Source organism: Euprymna scolopes, unplaced genomic scaffold, assembly GCF_053919585.1.
Source record: "Euprymna scolopes isolate OS-2025 unplaced genomic scaffold, ASM5391958v1 sca73, whole genome shotgun sequence".
Classification (NCBI taxonomy): domain Eukaryota; kingdom Metazoa; phylum Mollusca; class Cephalopoda; order Sepiida; family Sepiolidae; genus Euprymna; species Euprymna scolopes.
Window position 1 is genome coordinate 89,167 of NW_027633802.1, and position 21,285 is coordinate 110,451.

The 21,285-nt window shown below is 34.2% G+C and overlaps 1 protein-coding gene across 1 annotated transcript in view; it reads right to left on the reverse strand.

Annotated features, from left to right (window-relative positions):
• Positions 1 to 14,549, reverse strand: part of LOC145276125 (sodium/hydrogen exchanger 2-like) — a gene marked incomplete at its 5' end in the record, with an annotated part of 87,247 nt that extends 72,698 nt beyond the window's left edge. Inside the window, 3 exons of the mRNA XM_080127669.1 lie at positions 6,438 to 6,519; positions 13,568 to 13,679; positions 14,479 to 14,549. Coding sequence (XP_079983795.1) covers positions 6,438 to 6,519; positions 13,568 to 13,679; positions 14,479 to 14,549 — 265 coding nt within the window. The remainder of the gene's footprint in view (positions 1 to 6,437; positions 6,520 to 13,567; positions 13,680 to 14,478) is intronic.
• Positions 14,550 to 21,285: the final 6,736 nt, after the last annotated feature.

Consider the following 21,285-nt stretch of genomic DNA (forward strand, 5'->3'; position numbering starts at 1 on the left):
CGCTGTTAATGGACAAATTTACACTAATATGCGTCTATCTATCCTTCCCAACTTGTGTGCTCCAATTATACTAGGACAAGAGTTCATGCAATTGCATAATCGGGTGGAATTCCGTTATAACGGAAAGATACCATCTTTACGGATTTGTAACGTCACTCAGATGAAAATCGAGCCACCGTCTCTTTTTGCTAATTTAGCAAAGAATTGTAAACCCATCGCAACAAAAAAGCAGAAACTACTCAGCATCGGACTGCGAATTTATCCGGAATGAGATACAAAAATTATTAAAAGAAGGTATCATAATCACATCGAATTCCCCATGGAGAGCCCAAGTACTAGTAACTAGAAATGAAAGACATAAGCGTCGCATGGTCGTTGACTATTCTGCAACTATAAATCGGTTTACACTTTTGGATACTTTTCCGCTTCCCAACATTTCGGATATCATACGCCAACTATCACAGTACAAAATTTTCAATAAGTTGGACCTGAAGTCTGCATATTATCAATGCCCTATCCATAGAGACGAGAGAATTTACACAGCATTTGAAGCTGACGGAGGACTATACGAGTTTTCTAGGTTACCTTTTGGGCTAACGAACTCAGTAGCTGTGTTTCAACGTATTATGCATAATCTGATTCAAGAACATGAACTCCAAGGTACATTTGCCTAAATTGATGACATTGTCATCGGAGGAAAAACTAATAAAGAATTAAACGAAAATATGGAAGCTTTTAGAAAGGTTATCAACCGTCTTAACTTGCAACTAAACCCTGTAAAATGTGAATATGGTATAACCAAACTAAAATATCTAGGGCACTTATTGGAAAATGGAACAATCAGTCCTGATCCAGACAGACTTACACCACTAAAAGAATTACCGATTCCGAACTGCAGTAAGTCACTCAGGCGGGCTCTAGGTCTCTTCTCATACTATTCACCATGGATAGAGAATTTCTCAGATCGGATTTCACCTTTATTAAACATTACATCCTTTCCTATCACTGAAAAACTCAAAAATCAATTTCAAGCCATGAAAGATGAAATTTGCAAGACTTCGGTTGCAGCCATTGAGGATGAAGTTCCTTTTACGATAGAAACTGATGCATCTGCAACAGCATTACAGCCTGCCTTTCCAAGAATGGACGTCCAGTAGCATACTTTTCCAGAACCCTAACGCAGTCAGAGCGTCGACATTCAGCAGTGGAACGTGAATCGGCAGCCATTGTAGAATCTTTGCGTAAATGGCGTGACTTCTTACTCGGTCGACACTTTACCATTATTACTGACCAACAGGCTGCATCATTTATGTTCAACACGCAGAAACCAAATCGTATTAAAAACAATAAGCTGCTTCGGTGGAGACTTGAACTTTCAAACTATTCTTATGAGATGGTATATAGACCAGGTTCTCTTAATAACTCTGCAGATACCCTTTCTCGATCATGCTCTGCTTCGCGCTCATTATTACTAAAGGACCTGCACGCAGCACTTTGTCATCCTGGAGTAGCGAGACTCTATCACTTTGTGAGGCAGAAGAATCTACCATTCTCCATGGAAGATTCTAAGCGCACCTGCACTGAATGTCAAATATGTGCTGAACTAAAACCAAGGTTCTTCAAACCTCCATCAGGTCGAGTAATCCATTCCCGATCCCCCTTTGAACGTCTTTCAATAGATTTCATGGGACCGACACCATGTACGAATAATCTCAAATACCTACTCGTGATTGTAGATGAATATTCACGCTATCCTTTTGTCTATCCATGTCAGGACATATCAACAAAAACTGTTATAAATTGTCTCCAGAATTTATTTACCTTTTTTGGCTGCCCAGATTCCATCCATAGTGATCGAGGAAGTCAGTTTATTTCATGTGAACTAAAAGAGTTTCTCTGGCAACATGGAGTTGTGATTACCCACTCAACTCCATACCATCCAATCGGCAATGCGAGAGAGTAAATGGCACAATCTGGAAAACGATCAAACTTGCACTCAAAAGCAGGCAATTGGACGAACGTCACTGGCATGAAGTACTCGACATAGCTTTGCACTCTATTCGATCGCTACTTTGTACAGCAACTAACTCAACCCCACACGAGAGAATGTTTAACTTTTCCAGAAGGTCGGGCACCGGATATACCTTACCCGAGTGGCTGCAAGGAGGACCCTCCTTAGGAAGTTTGTCCGCCAACACAAGTCAGATCCCCTAGTTGAACCAGTAGATATAATATCTGCAACTCCCAACTTTGCCAGAATTCGTTTCCCTGACGGCCGTCAGTCAACAGTCTCAACAGAAGACCTAGCCCCCACTCCTGTCACTGACCCCTCCTCTACAAACTTGGAATCTCCTGTCTCCCCTGATCATGGTACATCACCAGATTCTACTACTCCATCAAACATCCGCGAACCAGAGTTGATTGATCAACAGGAGACCCCAAAGAATAATACCTCACCAAATGGAGAGTCTTTCTCTTCAGTCGACAAAACAAAGTGTTTAGAAATAGAAGAGCAGCAGCAACAGTCTGACTCGAAAAAGGGCGTTTTCAAATTTGTTCCAGAAGCTACAAAAAGGGGAAGGAAGATCACCTGCAACCCGAAATATAAATAAAATGTGGTGGAGAGTGTTGTGAGTTTAGAGCGCTAGTGCGCATGCGCACCAGATGTTTACAAATAGAACGAAATTGGCGCCTTTTCCCAGCTTAGTCGTTCGTTACCGACCATGTTGTTGTACCTGCTGAATTTTATGTTGAATAAAACCTTTCTAATATCTTAAAAGGTCTTTATTTTTCATTACATCTTACTAACATTTTTCTCTTCTGTCGTGCAACCTCTTGAGTTTTCTGTCTTGGAAACTGTTTTCTCTTCCGTCTTACTAACGTTTTTCTCTTCTGTCGTAATGTTTTCACTACTGTCTTGCTAACAATTTTTTTCTGTCTTACTAACTGTTTCCTCTTCTGTCTATCTAACTGTTTTCTTTTCTGTCATACTACCTGTTTTCTGTTCTGTCTTACTAACTGTTTTCTTTTCTGTAGTGCTAACGGTTGTCTCTCCTGTCTTGGTAAGTGTTTTCTCTTCTGTCTTGCTACCTTGTTTCTCTTCTGTCTTTCTAAGTTTTACTCAGCTGTCTTGCTAACAGTTTTGTGTTCTGTCTTTCTAACTGTGGTCTCTTCGTTTTTCTAACTATTTTCTCTTCTGTCTTACTAACTGTGTTCACTTCTGTCTAGCTTACAGTTTTATCTTCTGTCTTAATAACTGTTTTCTCTTCTTTCTTACAAACTGTCTTCTATTCTCTCTTTCTAACTGTTTCATCTCCTGTATTGCTAACAGTTTGCTCTTCTGTCTCAGTAACAGTTTCAATTCTGTCTTACTCACTGTTTTCTATTCTGTCTTACAAACTGTTTTCTTTTTTATCTTATTAACTGTTTTCTCTTCCTTACTAACTATTTTCACTTCTGTCTTACTAACCTCTTTCTCTTTTGTCTTACTAACTGTTTTCTATTCTGTCTTACTAACTGTTTTTCTTGTGTCATACTAACTGTTTACGCTTCTGTCTTACTAATGGTTTCTCTTCTGTCTTACTTACTGTTTTCTCTTCATTCGGACTAACCGTTTACTTTTCGGTTTTACTAACCCTTTTCTCTACTGTATTACCAACTGTGTTCTCTTCTGTCTTACTAACTGTTGCCTCTTCTGTCTTACTTACTGTTTTCTGTTGTGTCTTACTAACTGTTTTCTGTTGTGTCTTACTAACTCTTTCCCTTCTGTCTTACTGTTTTTTCTTTTGTCTTACTGACTTTTTTCCCTTCTGTCTTGCTATCTATTTTCTCTTCTGTCTTACTAATTATTTTTCCCTCTGACTTGCTAACTGTTTTCTATTCTGTATTACTAACTTTCTTCTCTTATGTCTTACTAACTATTTTCTCTTCTGTCTTATTGACTATTTTCTCTACTGTCTTACTAACTGTTTTCTCTTCTGTCTAACTGTTTTTTCTCCTCTTCTGTGTTATTAAACGCTCTCCCTTCTGTCTTACTTTTTTTCTTCTGTCTAGTAAGACAGAAGAGCGTTTTACTCTTCTGTCTTATAACAATTTTCTCTTCTGTCTTACTAAGTCTTATCTCCTTTGTCTTACTAACTTTTTACTTTTCTGTCTTGCTAACTATTTTCTCGTCTGTCTTGCTAACTATTTTTCCTTCTGTCTCACGAACTGTTTTCTTTTCTTTCTTACTAACTATTTTCTCTTCTGTCGTACTAACTATTTTCTCTTCTGTCGTACTAACTATTTTCCCTACTGTATTACCAACTGTGTTCTTTTATTAAGTCTTTTCTGTTCTGTCTTACTAACTGTTTTCACTTCTGTTGTACTAACTACTTTCTCTTCTTTCTTACTAACTCGTTTCTTTTCTATCTTCCTAAGTGTTTTCTCTACTGTATTACCAACTGTTTTCTCTTCTGTCTTACTAATTTTTTTCTATTCCGTCTTACTAACTGTTTTCTCTTCTGTATAACTAACTATTTCTATTCTGTCTAACTTACTGTTTGTTCTTGTGTTATACTAACTGTTTACTCTTCTTTCCTACTAACTGTTTTCTTTTCATTATGACTAACCGTTTACTTTTCGGTTTTACTAACCCTTTTCTGTTCTGTATTACCAACTGTGTTCACTTCTGTCTTACTAACTATTTTATATTCTCTCTTGCTAACTGCTGTCTCTTCTGTCTTTCTAACTGTTTTCCCTTCTCTCTTTATAACTGTTTTCCCTTCTGTCTTACTAACGGTTTTCTCTACTGTATACTAACTCTTTCCTTTCTGTCTTACTGTTTTTTCTTCTATCTTACTGACTTTTTACTCTTCTGTCTTAGTAACTATTTTCTCTTCTGTCGTACTAACTATTTTCTCTTCCGTCGTCCTAACTATTTTCCCTACTATATTACCAACTGTGTTCTTTTATTAAGTGTTTTCTGTTCTGTCTTACTAACTGTTTTCTCTTCTGTTGTACTAACTACTTTCTCTTCTTACTTACTAACTCGTTTCTTTTCTATCTTCCTAAGTGTTTTCTCTACTGTATTACCAACTGTTTTCTCTTCTGTCTTACTAATTTTTTTCTATTCCGTCTTACTAACTATTTTCTATTCTGTCTTACTACCTGTTGTCTCTTTTTTCTTACTAACTGTTTTCTCCTCTTTCTTATGTACTGTTTTCTCTTCTGTCTTACTAACTGACAATTTCTGGTCCAAACAGTTGAAATTTTACATAAAGCGTTATCAGAGATAGGGCAGACTTTTAATCGTTTTGAGTCGAAAATTTGAGCTGCCAATATAGAAATGTATGTATCTATGTTCCACAAATCAGTATTCTAAAATACCGAAAAATTGTCTAAAAACATTAATTTCTTCACCCTCAACTGATCACTTTCTACAGGGGGGGGTCGCTTTTTTCACCAATATTTTCGAAAGCCATCCCTTCTTTTCGATTGTTTAGCCTTAATTTAAACCTACGTCACTTCCGGTTTGGCGGTGGTCGTAACTGCAAAGAGCTCAGGTTTTTTTCCGTTCCTTTCCTCCTTCACGGTACGGGTTCGAGCCTGCCTTCCTACTACCACTTTTTTTGTTTTGCTCAACACATACCTCCAAATACCCGGGCAACGCCGAGCACCACTTATAATATATATATATATATATATATATATATATATATATATATATATATATATATATATATATATATATATATAAACATATACGTGTGCTAAAATATTTTCATACGCAATTATGAACGATGTAAAAATTAAAAAAAATTCATAGTTAAATGAAACCAACCAGCCAATAAAACTATACAAATAAGTATTTAATGATAAACGGTCGGTTTTGGAAAGAATATTCACACCACGACTGATTTTATTTAGAATTCGATACAAAGTTTAAAAAGAAAGTGTAAGCTTTTATAAAAAATGTTAGAGTGGGGAAAACTTAAATGTTTTGATATGATCGACATTTTATCCCTTTTAAACGGGCAAATATATATTTTGTTGACATAAAATGAGTGCTTTATGCCAATTCGATGAGATGTATTGTGCACAACATTAAATGCTAATCCCTATTAATCCCTAACTGAGCACTGAACTAATACCATAATGCTTATTTCGCTGCATAACATAGATCCTTACACAATTTCAGTCAGCAATTTTTGAGAAGAAGTTGAACGGGCAGACAAACAAACAGACAGACTAACAGAGATATTTTATAGATATATTTTGAAAGACGAAATATCTGTAAATATCACCATGTGAGATTGCATTGCTTTCGTCTACTTGCTTTTCATTTATTTTTTCAGACACGGACATATATATATATATATGTGTATATATATATATATATATATATATGTGTGTGTGTGTGTGTGTATAATATATATATATATATATGAGATGCTTACCTTATGATTCCAGAAAAAGCAAACATTTCCGCCAACAAGTAAGACAAAAAAGCCAGTGAAAAAATCGTTAGAGGTTCCAAAACTAAAATATAAAATCGAAATGTCAAATAAAATCGTCATTTATATAATAATCGTACGGTATACAATATTAAAATGATACATATGATAAAAATATATGCATAAATTACAAGGGAAAACCAAAATAAATCATGTCATCAATGGTGAAACTCATTTATTATTTCAAGAAAGTCAAACGTTGTTTTCAAGATAATTGTTCGAATAAGTATTATAATAATATCGTACTCATGACTGAGCAACACTGTATCAACATGGAAATAAGATTGTCATATTGTGATTGGAAGTAAAAAACACTAACATACTGCAGCTATAAGAAGAGATTGTACATATTAGGTTTATCTATTTTGAAAATAAGATGTAATTTAATTTAAACTTTAAAAAAATAATTGATGCCAAATGCAATTAATTATTCTTTTCAAGTTTTTACTAACTCAACCATAATTTCTCTTTTTTTATAAAGAAATTAATTTTAATGTATCTAATCTCTAGATATAGTGGATATTAAATATTACACATGGTAGATATTTAAGAAAAATGTCTTTTTGTTCTGAAAGATAAAATAAATGATTGTAAAATATTTAAAAATAATGTTAGATTAAATTAAAAACAGCAATGGGATTAGATGTTTTAAATGCTTGAATTGAGAATAAAGCTGCAGTGAAAATGAAACCCGAAAATAAAATATATCTTACAATTGATCTAGAACTCCATCTTTCAACGTAGACCCCCCCACTACCATGTCTCCTTCTCCAACCTTCCAGAAGTTGAAACTCAATTGGAGGACCTATTATTCCTAAGCGAAACTGACATTGGACCGATCATTTTCCTAGATAAGTTGTTAATTAAAAGATACTCTAACTTAACATCCAAATCTGACCCTCAAGATCGCCATGGGCATGGAATATGTGCCTACATTAAAGATGGCTTTTCAAGCGGTAGGGACATCCCCAGAGAAGACCTTCATTTACCTATATGTGTTTCCGGGTTGCACTTGCTTACACCGCTGCGTTTATATTTCACACCTGTGGAGACTTCAATGTTCACAATGTGGAATGGTTGACTCACTCAAAAGATGATGAGGGGATGATGATTTCTCCATTGCTTATGAACTCACTTACATTGTTCACGGACCCACCCGTGTGCCCGCCACTGACGGTCAGTATGCAAGCCTTCTAGACCTTTTCCTCACAACATGCCCTGAGCTATGTTCATCTTCTGTTCTGTCTCCACTGGGATCTTCCGATCACCCGGTTTTATCAGTTAAGATAAAAAACAGTATATCGACACTATGGTTGACTGGGATAGCTTCCGTACATTTATATCTGTTCTACCTCTGCATTCCATGTTAAAAAAGGATGTGTTCTGTATTGTACCAGACCTGACAGAATGGTTAATTGTATGTATAAACCGCTATATACCTTCCAAAAATTCCAGAAAAAAACTAACAGACAGCCGAGGTTCTCTTCAGAATGTGCTGCTTCAATTGTGCACAGGAATCACTTTTTCCATTGCTTCCAACGTAATAGACGTACTGAAACGTATCTACTGGAAGCTCAAAGCATTATCACTGGAGTCCCTCAAGGGTCCATGCTGGACCCAACTCTCTTCCTGATCTACATCAATGATCTCCCAAAACACATCATAATTTCATTCGTAGACATTTATACTGACGATCCTACCATATATGGCAACACATCAAAGACCGTAAATGACAAAGTTCTCTCTGATTCCCTCTCCTCTGATCTTGAGCACGTAGTACAATGGAGAAGGAGGTGGCTGGTTACTTTTAATGCATCTAAAACCAAGCTTCTATCTTTACATCATAAAAGTTATGGTATCAATTGAAATGAATGGCTTTCGTCTAAGGGGGGATGGCTCATGTTTTGACAAGCTTATAGGCTTGGCCCTTACTCCTGATCTGAAATGGGACACGTACATCAAATCTGTTGCCAAAGTCGCTGGAAAAATAGTGGGATCCTTCATCCGCTCCAGTAGATATTTCACTGCTGATGCAATTCTCTATCTATATAAAAGGCAAGTACATCCAAGGATGGAGTCCTGTTGCCACATCTGGGCAGGAGCTGCTAGAAGCAGCTTATCTTGCCTTGACAGAGTTCAAAATAGACTTCTTTCTTAAAACTGCAGGCCTGGTGGACTCTCTCCGTTTTCCTGTTTTCCAGCTGACTACAATTTGGTTGTCTTTAAGTCCAATGTAAACAAATTCATGATGAACCATCCCCCTTAAATAACCCAATTTATCAAATTTCCACTACTAACGATTACTACGATATTATCCTATTGACTACTTTACACTCAATAACCTCTGATCTCGAGTGGCCTCTGGTGACCCCTATGTAAAAAAAGAGCTGTCTTCTTTATTTTCCTACTGACACAAGGAATCCAGAATGTCATGGAAAATCCGATCATCAAACAATGTAAGACGCATGGAGACAGACCCCCTTTTCCTTATGATAGTCGATAGTAGTACGAATTGCTTAGCTGAGAAAATATCATGCTGAAAACACGATCTTAGACACTCACTCCTTTTATATCTAAACTTAACAGAACTACTAGGACTCCTAACTCATTATAACTTAACCCTTACCTTCCGAACCTTTTTTTACCTACAGGCTCCCTATATCGGTCCTACCACATTTAAACTCCTAAATATTCTACTAACCATATAACTAGGAATATAGCCTAACCTACTTGAGAATACTCTCGCCTAATTAATAACCTTTACCATATATATATATATATATATATATATATATATATATATATATATATATATATATATATATAATATGACCAAACAGTTAATGAAATATGTTAAAACACTTTGAAATGAGTTAAAAACATATTTAATCTGAAAAGGAAACACTAGATAAATGGATAGCCCTTAATCCGCGGAGTTTTATATATATATATATATATATATATATATATATATATATATATATATATATATATATATATATATTTCTTATGCATATATACTTTTAACCACGATATTTATTAAATGACAGCGAAGTATACTTGATCCCTATACTAATTTACATGTTTACTACTTTTATTTTTATTTTATACTTTCATCTATATGACCATTTTCAATTGACTCAGTATGCCCATATATAAGTATATATCTGCATACTTGTGCTTTACATGTATATATGTGTATGTGCACACTTATACCAATTTCTAAACATAGTAACTCTGATACATTTTACCCCTAATATCAAGTATCCCTAACTAGAGTATTAAACCAGGTAATTACCCCAAGACATTATCCTAAACCCCCATTTCTCTCTTTCTTTATCTAAACTTAACTTTTAAAACTTCTGAGTCATTATAACTTAATCCCTACCCAATGAACCTTTATACCCGGTCAACCCCATACAGACTCCCAAATATTAAACTAATCGTATTTTTAGGAACATAATTTATCGTATATCTGCCTAACCTCGCCTAATTAATTATACTTATTTATATATTCTACTTTTATTTTATTTTTTATTTCTCTATTATATACCCACTGTATTTATACAATTACTTGGCGAATCTTATTCCATATCCTTTGCTATCATTATTATTTTTTTACCATTTTTTCTTTTATTATTATTATTATTATTATTATTATTATTATTATTATTATTATTATCTGGTTGAATATTTTAACCCTCCTCGCCCCTTACAACCTTCCAATGTTTCTTAAATCTTAAAACTTACCTGTTGTCAAATTAGAATTTAAATTCTTTTTCTTTTTTTGCTGCTTCTAATATCGTTTTAATATATAATCATAATAATAATTTCTGTAAAGTCTGATGAAGTTGCTAGCGGAGAGACCTGACTTTGGCCAGGATTGAATGATGATCAACGAATACTTCACACTTCTATATTTTTTATTGTCATCGAAATCCGTAAAATCGCCCGGAAGAAAGCTTCACATTCACTTGTCTCCATGCAGTAACTTAGTCCAAAATATATGTTATTCTATCGCATTCTAGAGAACCTACTGTTTCTTTTGTAAAAATTATTTTATATCAAATTCTTTTCTAAAATAAATATTTAGAAATTTACCTGAGGGGTTTGAACCTACAAACCACGTCATGCAAAAATAAAAATTCAATTCTTATAAAATTCTTTGCAGTTAATGAAAAAAAAAAGAAGAGATTTACGTGCGGGGTTTGAACCTACAAACCACGTCATGCAGAAGCAAAAACAAAAACAAAAACAAAAACAAAACAAAACACGCTGTCAACTTCCTTACAGTAGAATTTTCACGGTCCGTTGTTCTATCATTGTTGCTAAGCGACTACATGAATAAATGGCTTTACCGATGATAGATAAATTAAAATAACGGTTTCGATTATCGATTATCGGTAATTATCGGGGGTATTCTGAGACAAAACTTTACTAAGACAACTCTCAGACTTATACACTAAAGTTCTGTAAATTTTACAGAAAATCTGTTCAGCCGTTTCCGAGTCTATAAGGAACGAACTCACACACAGACAAAGTTGAAATTATATAATTGTAGAGATAGAGATAGATGATGCAAATTATGGTAATGATATTACGACATTATGGAGGGACGAGAAAAGAAACAAAACAAATTATGTCTCACGAACACAAGTATATCTTCAAATATTGCACTGATATTTTATTTTCTTGAAATTATTCATCCCGAAGAAGTCTTGGAATAAAGACGACATGTTGATGAACATATTAATTGAGGGCACGGGTTACATGCACCAAGAGAAGGAAGAAAAGGAAAACCAGTGGATATAGGACGGTAGTGGTGTTAGAAAAAGAAGGAAAGCACACACATTTCGAAAAACATCTCCTTTCGCGTTTTCTTTTCTAATAGAAAAAAACCTGGACTGATTCCTGTCAGCATTCGAACATTCCCCGCCCTAACAGGTTCAGTCCGGTTGTCCATAACTCAACTCCACTCAACTCAGAATAGCGATTAGGGTAAATAAACCACTGCAAGCACCACACCAGTAAATAAAGGTATATCACACGAAACCGTTTGAAGGGACGAAGAAACTTTATTCTCGAGCGTATGTTGAATGTAACTTGAAACAAAACTGAAAACGGTAATGGTGCATAAAGGGAAACCCCAACTTTCAAACACACCGGAAGTTGGCACATGCGTCTCTCAATTGAAGTATGGAAGCGCAGAATCTATACAATTTTAAATGCAGTTAAATGGGCTAGTAAACAGCAAAACAAATAAAATAAATACAATCAGTAAAAGTTCAGCTAGAATTCGTCACTACACCTTATAAATCCATGGCTGCAATCTTTACTTTCCCTCTCTCTCAGAACCAGTCCGAAGGTAAGTTGTATAACCGCACAATACACACACACTCGGGCGCTTTCTTCTTTGATTATTACGTTCAAATCTACAGTTTTGTTATTTGATCTAAGCAAATTATTATTGAATACATTGAGAAATGTTTGAATGTTTAAAGTCATTTTCTTAATTATAACAGCCGCATTTACACTTTTTTAGTGTCCCTAATAATCAAGTGTTTTTTTTTACGTTTTCAGCGTCCCAAATTAATTTTATAACAATTTAGTTGAATTAATAATGAATGATAAACAAATCTATTGTAATGTTTCATTGAGGAAAGAGAGAGAGGGAGAGAGAGAGAGAGAGAGGGATAGAGAGAGATTTTTAAAAAGATTTCGTTAACATCAGTTATCATCATAAAAATGTCGTTTAGCTTTGTAAGGTGTCATTTAGTTTCAATCTCTACAATGTACAGAACCAGAGTTATCGCAAAAAGTGTGACCTTGACCTTTCCTTGATAATTAAAGTATCTCAAAATTTAATCAGTTCTAAGTTAAGAAAATACCTATATGTTGATCAAGCTTAGTGACACATGAACGCTGTACACAGATAACCAATAACAAACCAGCCAACAAACTCGATGGAAAACATAACCTCCTTGACGGCAGTAATTTCAATTGACTGCTTATTTCTGCTCGAAAATATTATACAGGTTGATCATAATATTTTACAGGTTGATCATAATATAATACAGGTTAATTCCTATTTCAGTTTGGTCAATTATTGAATTTCTTTTCCCTTTCATTTACTCGTGCGCATGCGTGTGGAGTGCGTGTCTTAAACCAATCATCGTTGTGACATTATTTCGTGTTTATTAAAGTAAAAAAATAATCTTAGAAATTTGATTATTAAATTAAAAAAGAGCATGTTAAATATTAAATTTATCATTTGAACAATAAAAAACACAAATGCAAAAAAATAAAAAAAACTAATTTCTCAATTTTAAAAGTAATCTTCTTCATTTCTTTAAGTAATATTCTTTATTTCTTTTCCATTTAGAAAGCTTTTAGAAAATATTTGAAATATTTCTTTTAATCATTGTCATTTCTGCTGGTTCAGTTTATATTATGACATATTGACAAAAGACAGCGGAGTAATAACATTTAACTTTCAAGATTGTATTAAAAATAAAAAAAGGAAACATAAATAAAAGTAAAAATAAAAAAGAAAACAAAAAAAATTAAAAAAAGGAAACAAGAAATTAAAAAAAAGAACTCAAATAATGCCGGATAGGTACAGGTCGGTTTAGTATTATTTTGCTCACGATTAGTTATTGTCATATGTGTTATTATCACACGATAACAGCAAGTGATGTTTTATGCAGTCCGCGTGACAACGAATTGCCAAACTTACTAACATTCTCCCTTATATTCGGTAATCATTAAATATCATTCTGCATTCTCGCAGCAGCCATTTACCATTAACTTAACCGACCATTGCTTTTTACTGTAACATGGTGTAACATCACGCTATGTTCTCAGATTGGCTGGATAACATGTTAAAATCAAACTTAAAGAAGCAACAACAGAAGGAGAAGGTACAAACGACGGTTAAATGATTTATTAAATAATTATTAACAATTAAAAATGAGAAAAATTATTAACAATTAAAAATGAGGAAAACTCACAAATTCCTGCCTTTCATATAAGTTATTCACACGCAGAAATGAGAAACATTTTCTTTAACTTACCTTTCACACTGGAAGTAAATTTGGTTAGCAACGCACACACACAACCGACGAGACATCCCATAAGAAAACCACCGATGCTTACCACAAAAAATTTGGCTACACCAAGGGCGACCTACAATAGAAAAGGAACAAATAAGTTGATTTCCACAGTTTGTACTTTGTTTGAAGATAATTTATTAATTTCCTTTTTCATTGGTCAGAAAAAAAAACAACCAATAAGGATTACTAGCATTCGCAAACTATAACTTATTAAACACACACACACACACTAAACATATATACGTTAAACACACACACATAAAATACAGATATATTAAGCTTACACACATTAAACACACACATTAAATACACACATTAAACACACACATTAAACACACACACATTAAATACAAACACAGTAAACACATATATATTAAATAAACACACAGCAAATACAGATACATTGAATACACACACATTAAATACACACACACATAAAACACACACATTAAATACAAACACATTAAACACACACACATTAAACGCACCCACTAAACACACAGACATTAATCACACACATAAAACGCACAAAGTAAACACACACATTAAACCTACACACATTAAAAACGCACACATTAAACATACACACATTAAATACACACACAGGAATACTCAATTAAATACACGCACACACACTACATATAAATACACACATTAAATACACGCCCGTATTTTAAATGCTCACACACACATTAAATACTCACACACATTAAATACTCACACACACATTAAATACACACACATTAAACATTAATCTATCAACATTACCACTCCAAAAACAATGAGATAGATATTTCTATTTAGGATGTCGGCTTTCAAGTGATTAAATGATAAGTATAATTCTGCGATATTATTTTGAGATGACGACTTACCTGTTCACCCGCAATAACGTCCATCTCATTGTATGTCTGCATAACATTGTATAGCACCACTGTGACGCCGTCTGTCCAACAAAAGAATTAAAAATGTTTATAAAATACATTAAGATAATTAGTCAGCTTACATTGAGAATTTGGTTCGGTTTGTGCATTTTCATATCATTTGTTAATTTTTGATGAATTTTAACCAAATTACTAAAACTATATATATATATATATATATATATATATATATATATAAAGGAGATTAGAACAATAGTCTAAAGAGCAGAGTGTATTTTAATGTAATAGTAAAATTACTAATTTAATTAAAATACAGGAAAAGAAAAAGTGCTCGTTGTAATAAGCTCGATAGGTAAATATCCTAGAGCTAATTTAATTGCTATATGTAAAAATTATTGAAATTAAACTATAACTTGATATGCTTATTAATAAAAATTTTGATCATCAATATTATTGTTAATATTAATTGATCTGATATATCGACCATTATTATATATTATTAAAATATATTCTTAGCCTTAACCTATGATATTTTTGATTTCAATAAATAAATAAATTATCAAATATTAAATTCAATAATTTCAAAATAGATTATAATATTTTGTTTGCTTGATTTATTATTCTTTAATAATAAATTAAATTAAATACTAATTATCTCCCTTGCATTGTTTAATTAAAGAAATAGGATTATCTTCCCCTTTATTTCTTCAGTTTTAAATTTAGCGTTTTAATCAAACGTATGTTAACCGATATAAAATATTCCATTAGGGTTCTTTTTGAAAATTTATCATTTCATAAGTTGAAAAGCTACAATAAGCATCCATATGAATGCTTTGACCTTAATTGCTGATTTCAAAAGGCGAAGAATTAAAAGGTAAATAATTATATTTATTTATATTATATATATTTATATATATGTATGTATATGTGTGTATGTATGTATATATATGTATATATATATGTATATATATATATGTGTGTGTCTATGAATTTTATTAGAAATATATTATTATAATATTATATTATATTTAAACCAAATTCAGATTTATAATTTTATTCTATTTTATTTCTATCTTTAACCCATATTAATTTGCTTATGAAGTAAATACATACCTTTTATTTTAATTTTTTCCAGATACATCTGCCTTACTTTTAATGCTAGGTTTATTTATGGTGTCTTTTACATATATTAAAAACCCTTCCCAATACTTTTGCTGATGAGGAAACTTTGTTTGTTAAAAATACTATATGTAAAAATTACTGTCCGTGGCTTAATGTCTACCACAATAAAAACATTGTTTTCCGAAACGATCGTACAGATTATTGATTTTGTTGTTGTTCCTTCTTGTGAAACGGATTTTTAATTTAATTCTAATTTGAATTTTAAGTTATCAATCACATATCATTCAATATACTGAATGTATACATATATATATATTAGATATATTTATATATATTAGATAGTGCTTACTATGAACAGAGGTTTTTCTATTATTTAACACATACGCACTGGACCAGCGCCTTGCACGGCATCTGGCATTTAAACCTTATACTACACCAATATCCGAAGACGTACTAAGCATTGCTAAAAGCATTGCACGTAAAGAGAAAAATATAAATTTACTTTAACCTGTAGACAACCATAAGAGCATTTTAACACGGTGATTTACCCACCGCCTTCCTTTTTTTAAAAATTTATTCTCCATTTTTTAATACACCTTTCTTAAAAACATTCATACATTTTTCTACCCTACCAACATAAATAAGTAACCCCGAAAATATGTTTTTTTTTAAATTGCGTTACAAATAAATAATCAACGCGACAATAAAACGTATTGTTTTACTGCGTACGTTTTGGGCATCCCAATTGTTTTTTTCGCGTTTAAATTAAAAGATATATCAAAATTTGAATTTAACTTTAAGTATTATGGTATCTGTTCCGTGCACACCACTTATAATTCAATGGCTGTTTTTTTCAAAAATAAACAATTATAAACAGAACGACTCATAAAAATCTATCCATATTCTTTTTTTTCATTTTAATATACTTTCATAGAAATATTTCTGTTATGTCACAAAAACTATTTTCTTTACGTCACAAGTGTCACGCTCATTCATTAATTCCATAGCTAATATAACATACTGACCCAACGGGTCACGGGTAGTCTATTATATATATATATATATATATATATATATATATATATATATATATATATATATATATTTTCGAATGTTTTATTTAATAAAAATAACAATTCTCTGCAGTAAGCGTCACCGTTTCCTTCGTTTTTGTTATTAATACTTTTTGTAATGTTTTGTTTAATAAAAAATATCGCAGTTTTTATCTTTTTATTATTAACGTTATAAAACTTTGTTGCATTAATATAGTAGTTGAATGTTGTACTCGAATCTTTAACACGTCGTTGTTTAATAAATATCATCGTCGCATTTTTAAAATACTTGCATCATTTTTTTACAATTTCTCAAAGTAACATTTTCTAGTAAAAAAACTCACAATTCCTCTGTAATTAGCGCCGTAAATACTCGTATTAAAAACTAAATGAATATTTTAGACTTGTTGTCACTCATACTCTAGAGAACACCACACCACAGGTTGCTCTCAAAGAGAATTCTATGATGATGGTCTGTATCAAAACTCCTAGTGAGTAATAAAGGGTGGAACGATAAAATTGTCGCACTAGAAAAGACGACATGATTCCATTTCTGTTTAATGAAAACCGGTTCTTCTTTTTTTTGTTGCAGATCATCTACTAGTTGGCCAATTTTGTACAAATCCCAAGAGCCTTCTATATTGTCTATAAATGACACAATATTCAACGAGCGAGATCAGAGACGCACCGCTCTACAACTCTCTTTCGATCAAATTTCTTTCAACAGAACCTTTGCCAGAACCCTCACAATGCAAATCTGGAAGTTACTACGCTTGAGGGCACAGCCCAACAAAGTTTTCGGCCAAGGTTATAGTATGCCACTTCACATCTTCGAAGTCGGCTTGAAAGTCAACACCAAAGTTTACCTGGATGTGTTGTGATATCCTGGTGCTATCAGGTGGCCGCTGGCAGACCGTGGGTGCGGCAGCAGGACTCGGCGTGGGCCCACAAGTCCGAAGACCCAATTCAGAAAGAGTGCTATGACTTTGTACCCTTCTCACACTGGCCTCCCTTCTCCTCCGACCTGCTGGACAACTTCATTTGGCCAACAACATCACCAACATGACCTCCCACAACACCAAAGCCAGCCTGATCGCCACCATCCGCCGAGTATTCGCCGAACTCACGCCGGTGCTTGTGTAAAAAGCATGCTTCCAGTTCCGGACCCATATCGAGGCCGTGATTGAGGCTGAAGGCAGCTACATTGAATAGATGTCAACTTTACTACATATTTAAGTTACCTGAAATGATTTTTTCAATAACAGTTGTAAAAATAAACTGTAGTGTTGTTTCTTTAAGGTGACAAATTTATCGTTCCTCCTGTGTTTTATCGATGATTTCTGTGTAGGTCCGTTGGTCCAAGCAGGTGAAACAAGAACCGGGTTAATGTAACCTATTGCATGAGAAGGTATTGCATTCTTCAATATTTTGCAACCTGTATATGTCTTATGAACAGTCCCTTAAATTTTATACACAGGTTAACATAATCACTAGACGATCAATATACAAATATATATAGTTATGTATAGACAAAACCTCTATAATATTACATTATTCTCAGCTTCTTAACCTACCAAACTTATTTCAAATATTTTTTTTCTCTCCTTAGGACTATATCAATGAAATCCAGATGGAAGTTCTCATAACTAAGTCACCTAGAATCTTCATACACATTGCTCTTTATTTTGCCCTAAAGAAGTCACTTCGTCACAGCGTCAAAAACAATATGGAAAACAGCATTATAACGAACCATAGCTATAAACGATTGGCATAATCCCAGGCGCCATAGGGTTACGCCGATGATAGGAACGACGGTCATAGTTCCACATGATCAACTTCTTCCCACTTCACACTGGGAAGTCCCCAGTCAGAAAAGTGCTAAACGACAATTGTCTTCTGATTTAGTGGATTTTTAGAGCTAAAGGCAAAAAAGCAAACAGACTAAAAATCCTATGTTTAGTAAACCAAGAATAATAAATCCACAAATATTGCGATTAGCAAACTGGATTGTAAAAACAATGTGTCTTGGTCTATGTGATGACTCTAAACACAGACTAAAATCGACCGCACGTCAATAACATTGAAGCCGCTGTATTAATAGAAACGAAACTCGCATGCAGCCTCAGAGAACAGAATTCCAGGAAGAGCAAGGAATCTGAGGAAGCAAAGCAGCATAGAGTTGGATTCGTAGTGAATACTTCTCTACTGATGTAGAACCACCATGTGCCTTTACCTTTAACCTTCCTCATATTCATATCCTGAACATTTATGCTTCTACACTCTGCTCTTCAGTCAACCAAACATCAGTTTTCTGAGGATTTTGATACCATCACCAATGACATCCCTCTCATGAAAATTGTATCCACTCGGTGACGATGACTCTTAGCCCAACTTAATCGGCTAGTTTGATGTAAGCAACTTCAATAAAAACTGAGAGGTTTCTTGAGTTATGCTCTTTAAAAAGCTGTAACATAACCAACGTATTCTTTGCTACCAAGTCACACCATGGACTAACCTGGAAGTAGTACAGATCTTATCAGTGGTACAAACCGAACTTCGTCATAAGGTGAAAACTTTCACTGCACTGTGATTTTACCAGACGTAGTTACCATAGTGCAGCCTGTAATACGACCAGGGTAGGCAGTAAAGCCCGTCTCGAGTCCAATGGGCTGAAGAGAGAGGTAATCTAGAATTCCGCGGTAAACACTACTGACAAGAGAAAGATAGAAATAGATAGAAATAAATAGAGAGAGAGAGAGAGAGAGAGAGAGAGAGAGAGAGAGAAGGGGGAGGACAAATTTGCATTGGTTCGAGGCTAGAATGTTCGATTTACATCCAGTAGTCAATACCAAAATAGAAACCCTTGTCAACCACAAGAGAGAACCTGCTGAAAATATAGTCCTCGCACGCAGAATTTGATTGGTTGGTTGGTTGGTTTTTTTACGGCATATCAACCCTTTTCAAGTTATTTAATGCCGAATCCAGTTATTTTGACGAAATTTTTTAATATATATATATATATATATATATATATATATATATATATATATATATATTATTTTATTTTTTTTCAAGTCGGTTTCTATTTAACCCATAGTTGGGACCCTAACAGGTACGACCACTCCGGGTCAGAGTAGACCTGGGAGCAATGGCAATTAAAGGGTGGCTCCACACTCCCCAAAGCCCGCAAGCTAGGGCCTCACCATCGGATATAGTTTAAGGTCATATCCAGGACCCGCGCACAGAAAGGTCAGGAACGACGCTCAATGGATCGCTAAACAATGTCTCAATGACTACAAATGAAACCTCTTCACTGAGCGCAACAACATTCATGGCATGTACGATAGCTTGAAGAAGTTGTTGTGCAAACAAGATTATAACACTGAAATCAACTACCGGTGCCATCATATTATACGGAAGCAGACAAATGGTAATGGTAGAATAGACACTACTCGGAAGAGAACTTTCTCATAGATGACGCCGCTATGATCACCGTCAGCCTACTTGGTAAAGGACCAAAAGAGGAGATCGATTCCTAGTCTGCGATAAATCTTCAGGAAAAATGACATTCCATCTTAAATCATCAGGATGGAAAAGAGAAACTAGCTGCTGCAATAATATTAAGAAGAAGAAACAGTCTATCAGAAGATGCCCGAGGCAAACCTCATAACTATATACAAGAACAAGAATAGCTACCGTAGAATGTATATCTCCCCAGTATTACCTGCACGGTCCTCATCTGTGTTGTTCTAAACAGGTTGCAGTTGCTTCTAGTGCTTCACGTATACCTCGAGACACAGTGTTGGTTTAGAACAGGAAGAACAACCATCGATACTAGCTCTAGTAAACATTAACAGAGGTTATTGTTGTACAATTCAACGATACAATCAACTGAAGTAAAACAGGGGTGCATACTTGCGCCATCACTCTTTGGCATATTCCTTTTTGGTACCTGTACACCAGAAGCAACAGCAGCTTCTTAAAACTTGCTCACCCCCTAAGACCAAAATGCATAAAGTAATACTAGAAATAATCTTCGTTGATGATGCAGCACTAGTGGCACGCTCTGAAGACGTATTGCAGCGAATCATCAGCTGATTCGCACACACATTACCTAAAAAGATAAGTATCCTCGGCCAAGATGTAAGCAGTACCACAGATATAATCATTAGTGATTGCATACTCAAGGTTGTCGAGCACTTCACATACATCGAACTCACCATCTCCAGCAAACTATACCTGGACGCTGAACGCCATAAACGTATCAACAAGGTAGCAATTTTCATTAGTTGAAAGAGAGCTTTGAATGGCTCGATACTGATCACCAACACCAAGATAAATGTTCTGCTTTACAGCAGTGAATCACGGCCACTCTACTCAATATACAAAAACAAAAACAAAATAAAAGCAGGCTCCCCATTCTCCACTTGTACACCCAATGATTCACATGGCAGGATCAGGTCTCAAACAAGAATTAAATATCACAAAGACATTCTATTCGACAAGTTCATCATCAGCACCACGCCAACAGAAAGATATATTCTACGCTACAAGGTTGACTGAAATCGAGACATAAGACCAGGTCGTATCGACCTAATTGGCTGGGAGATCGCAACCGCTAGAG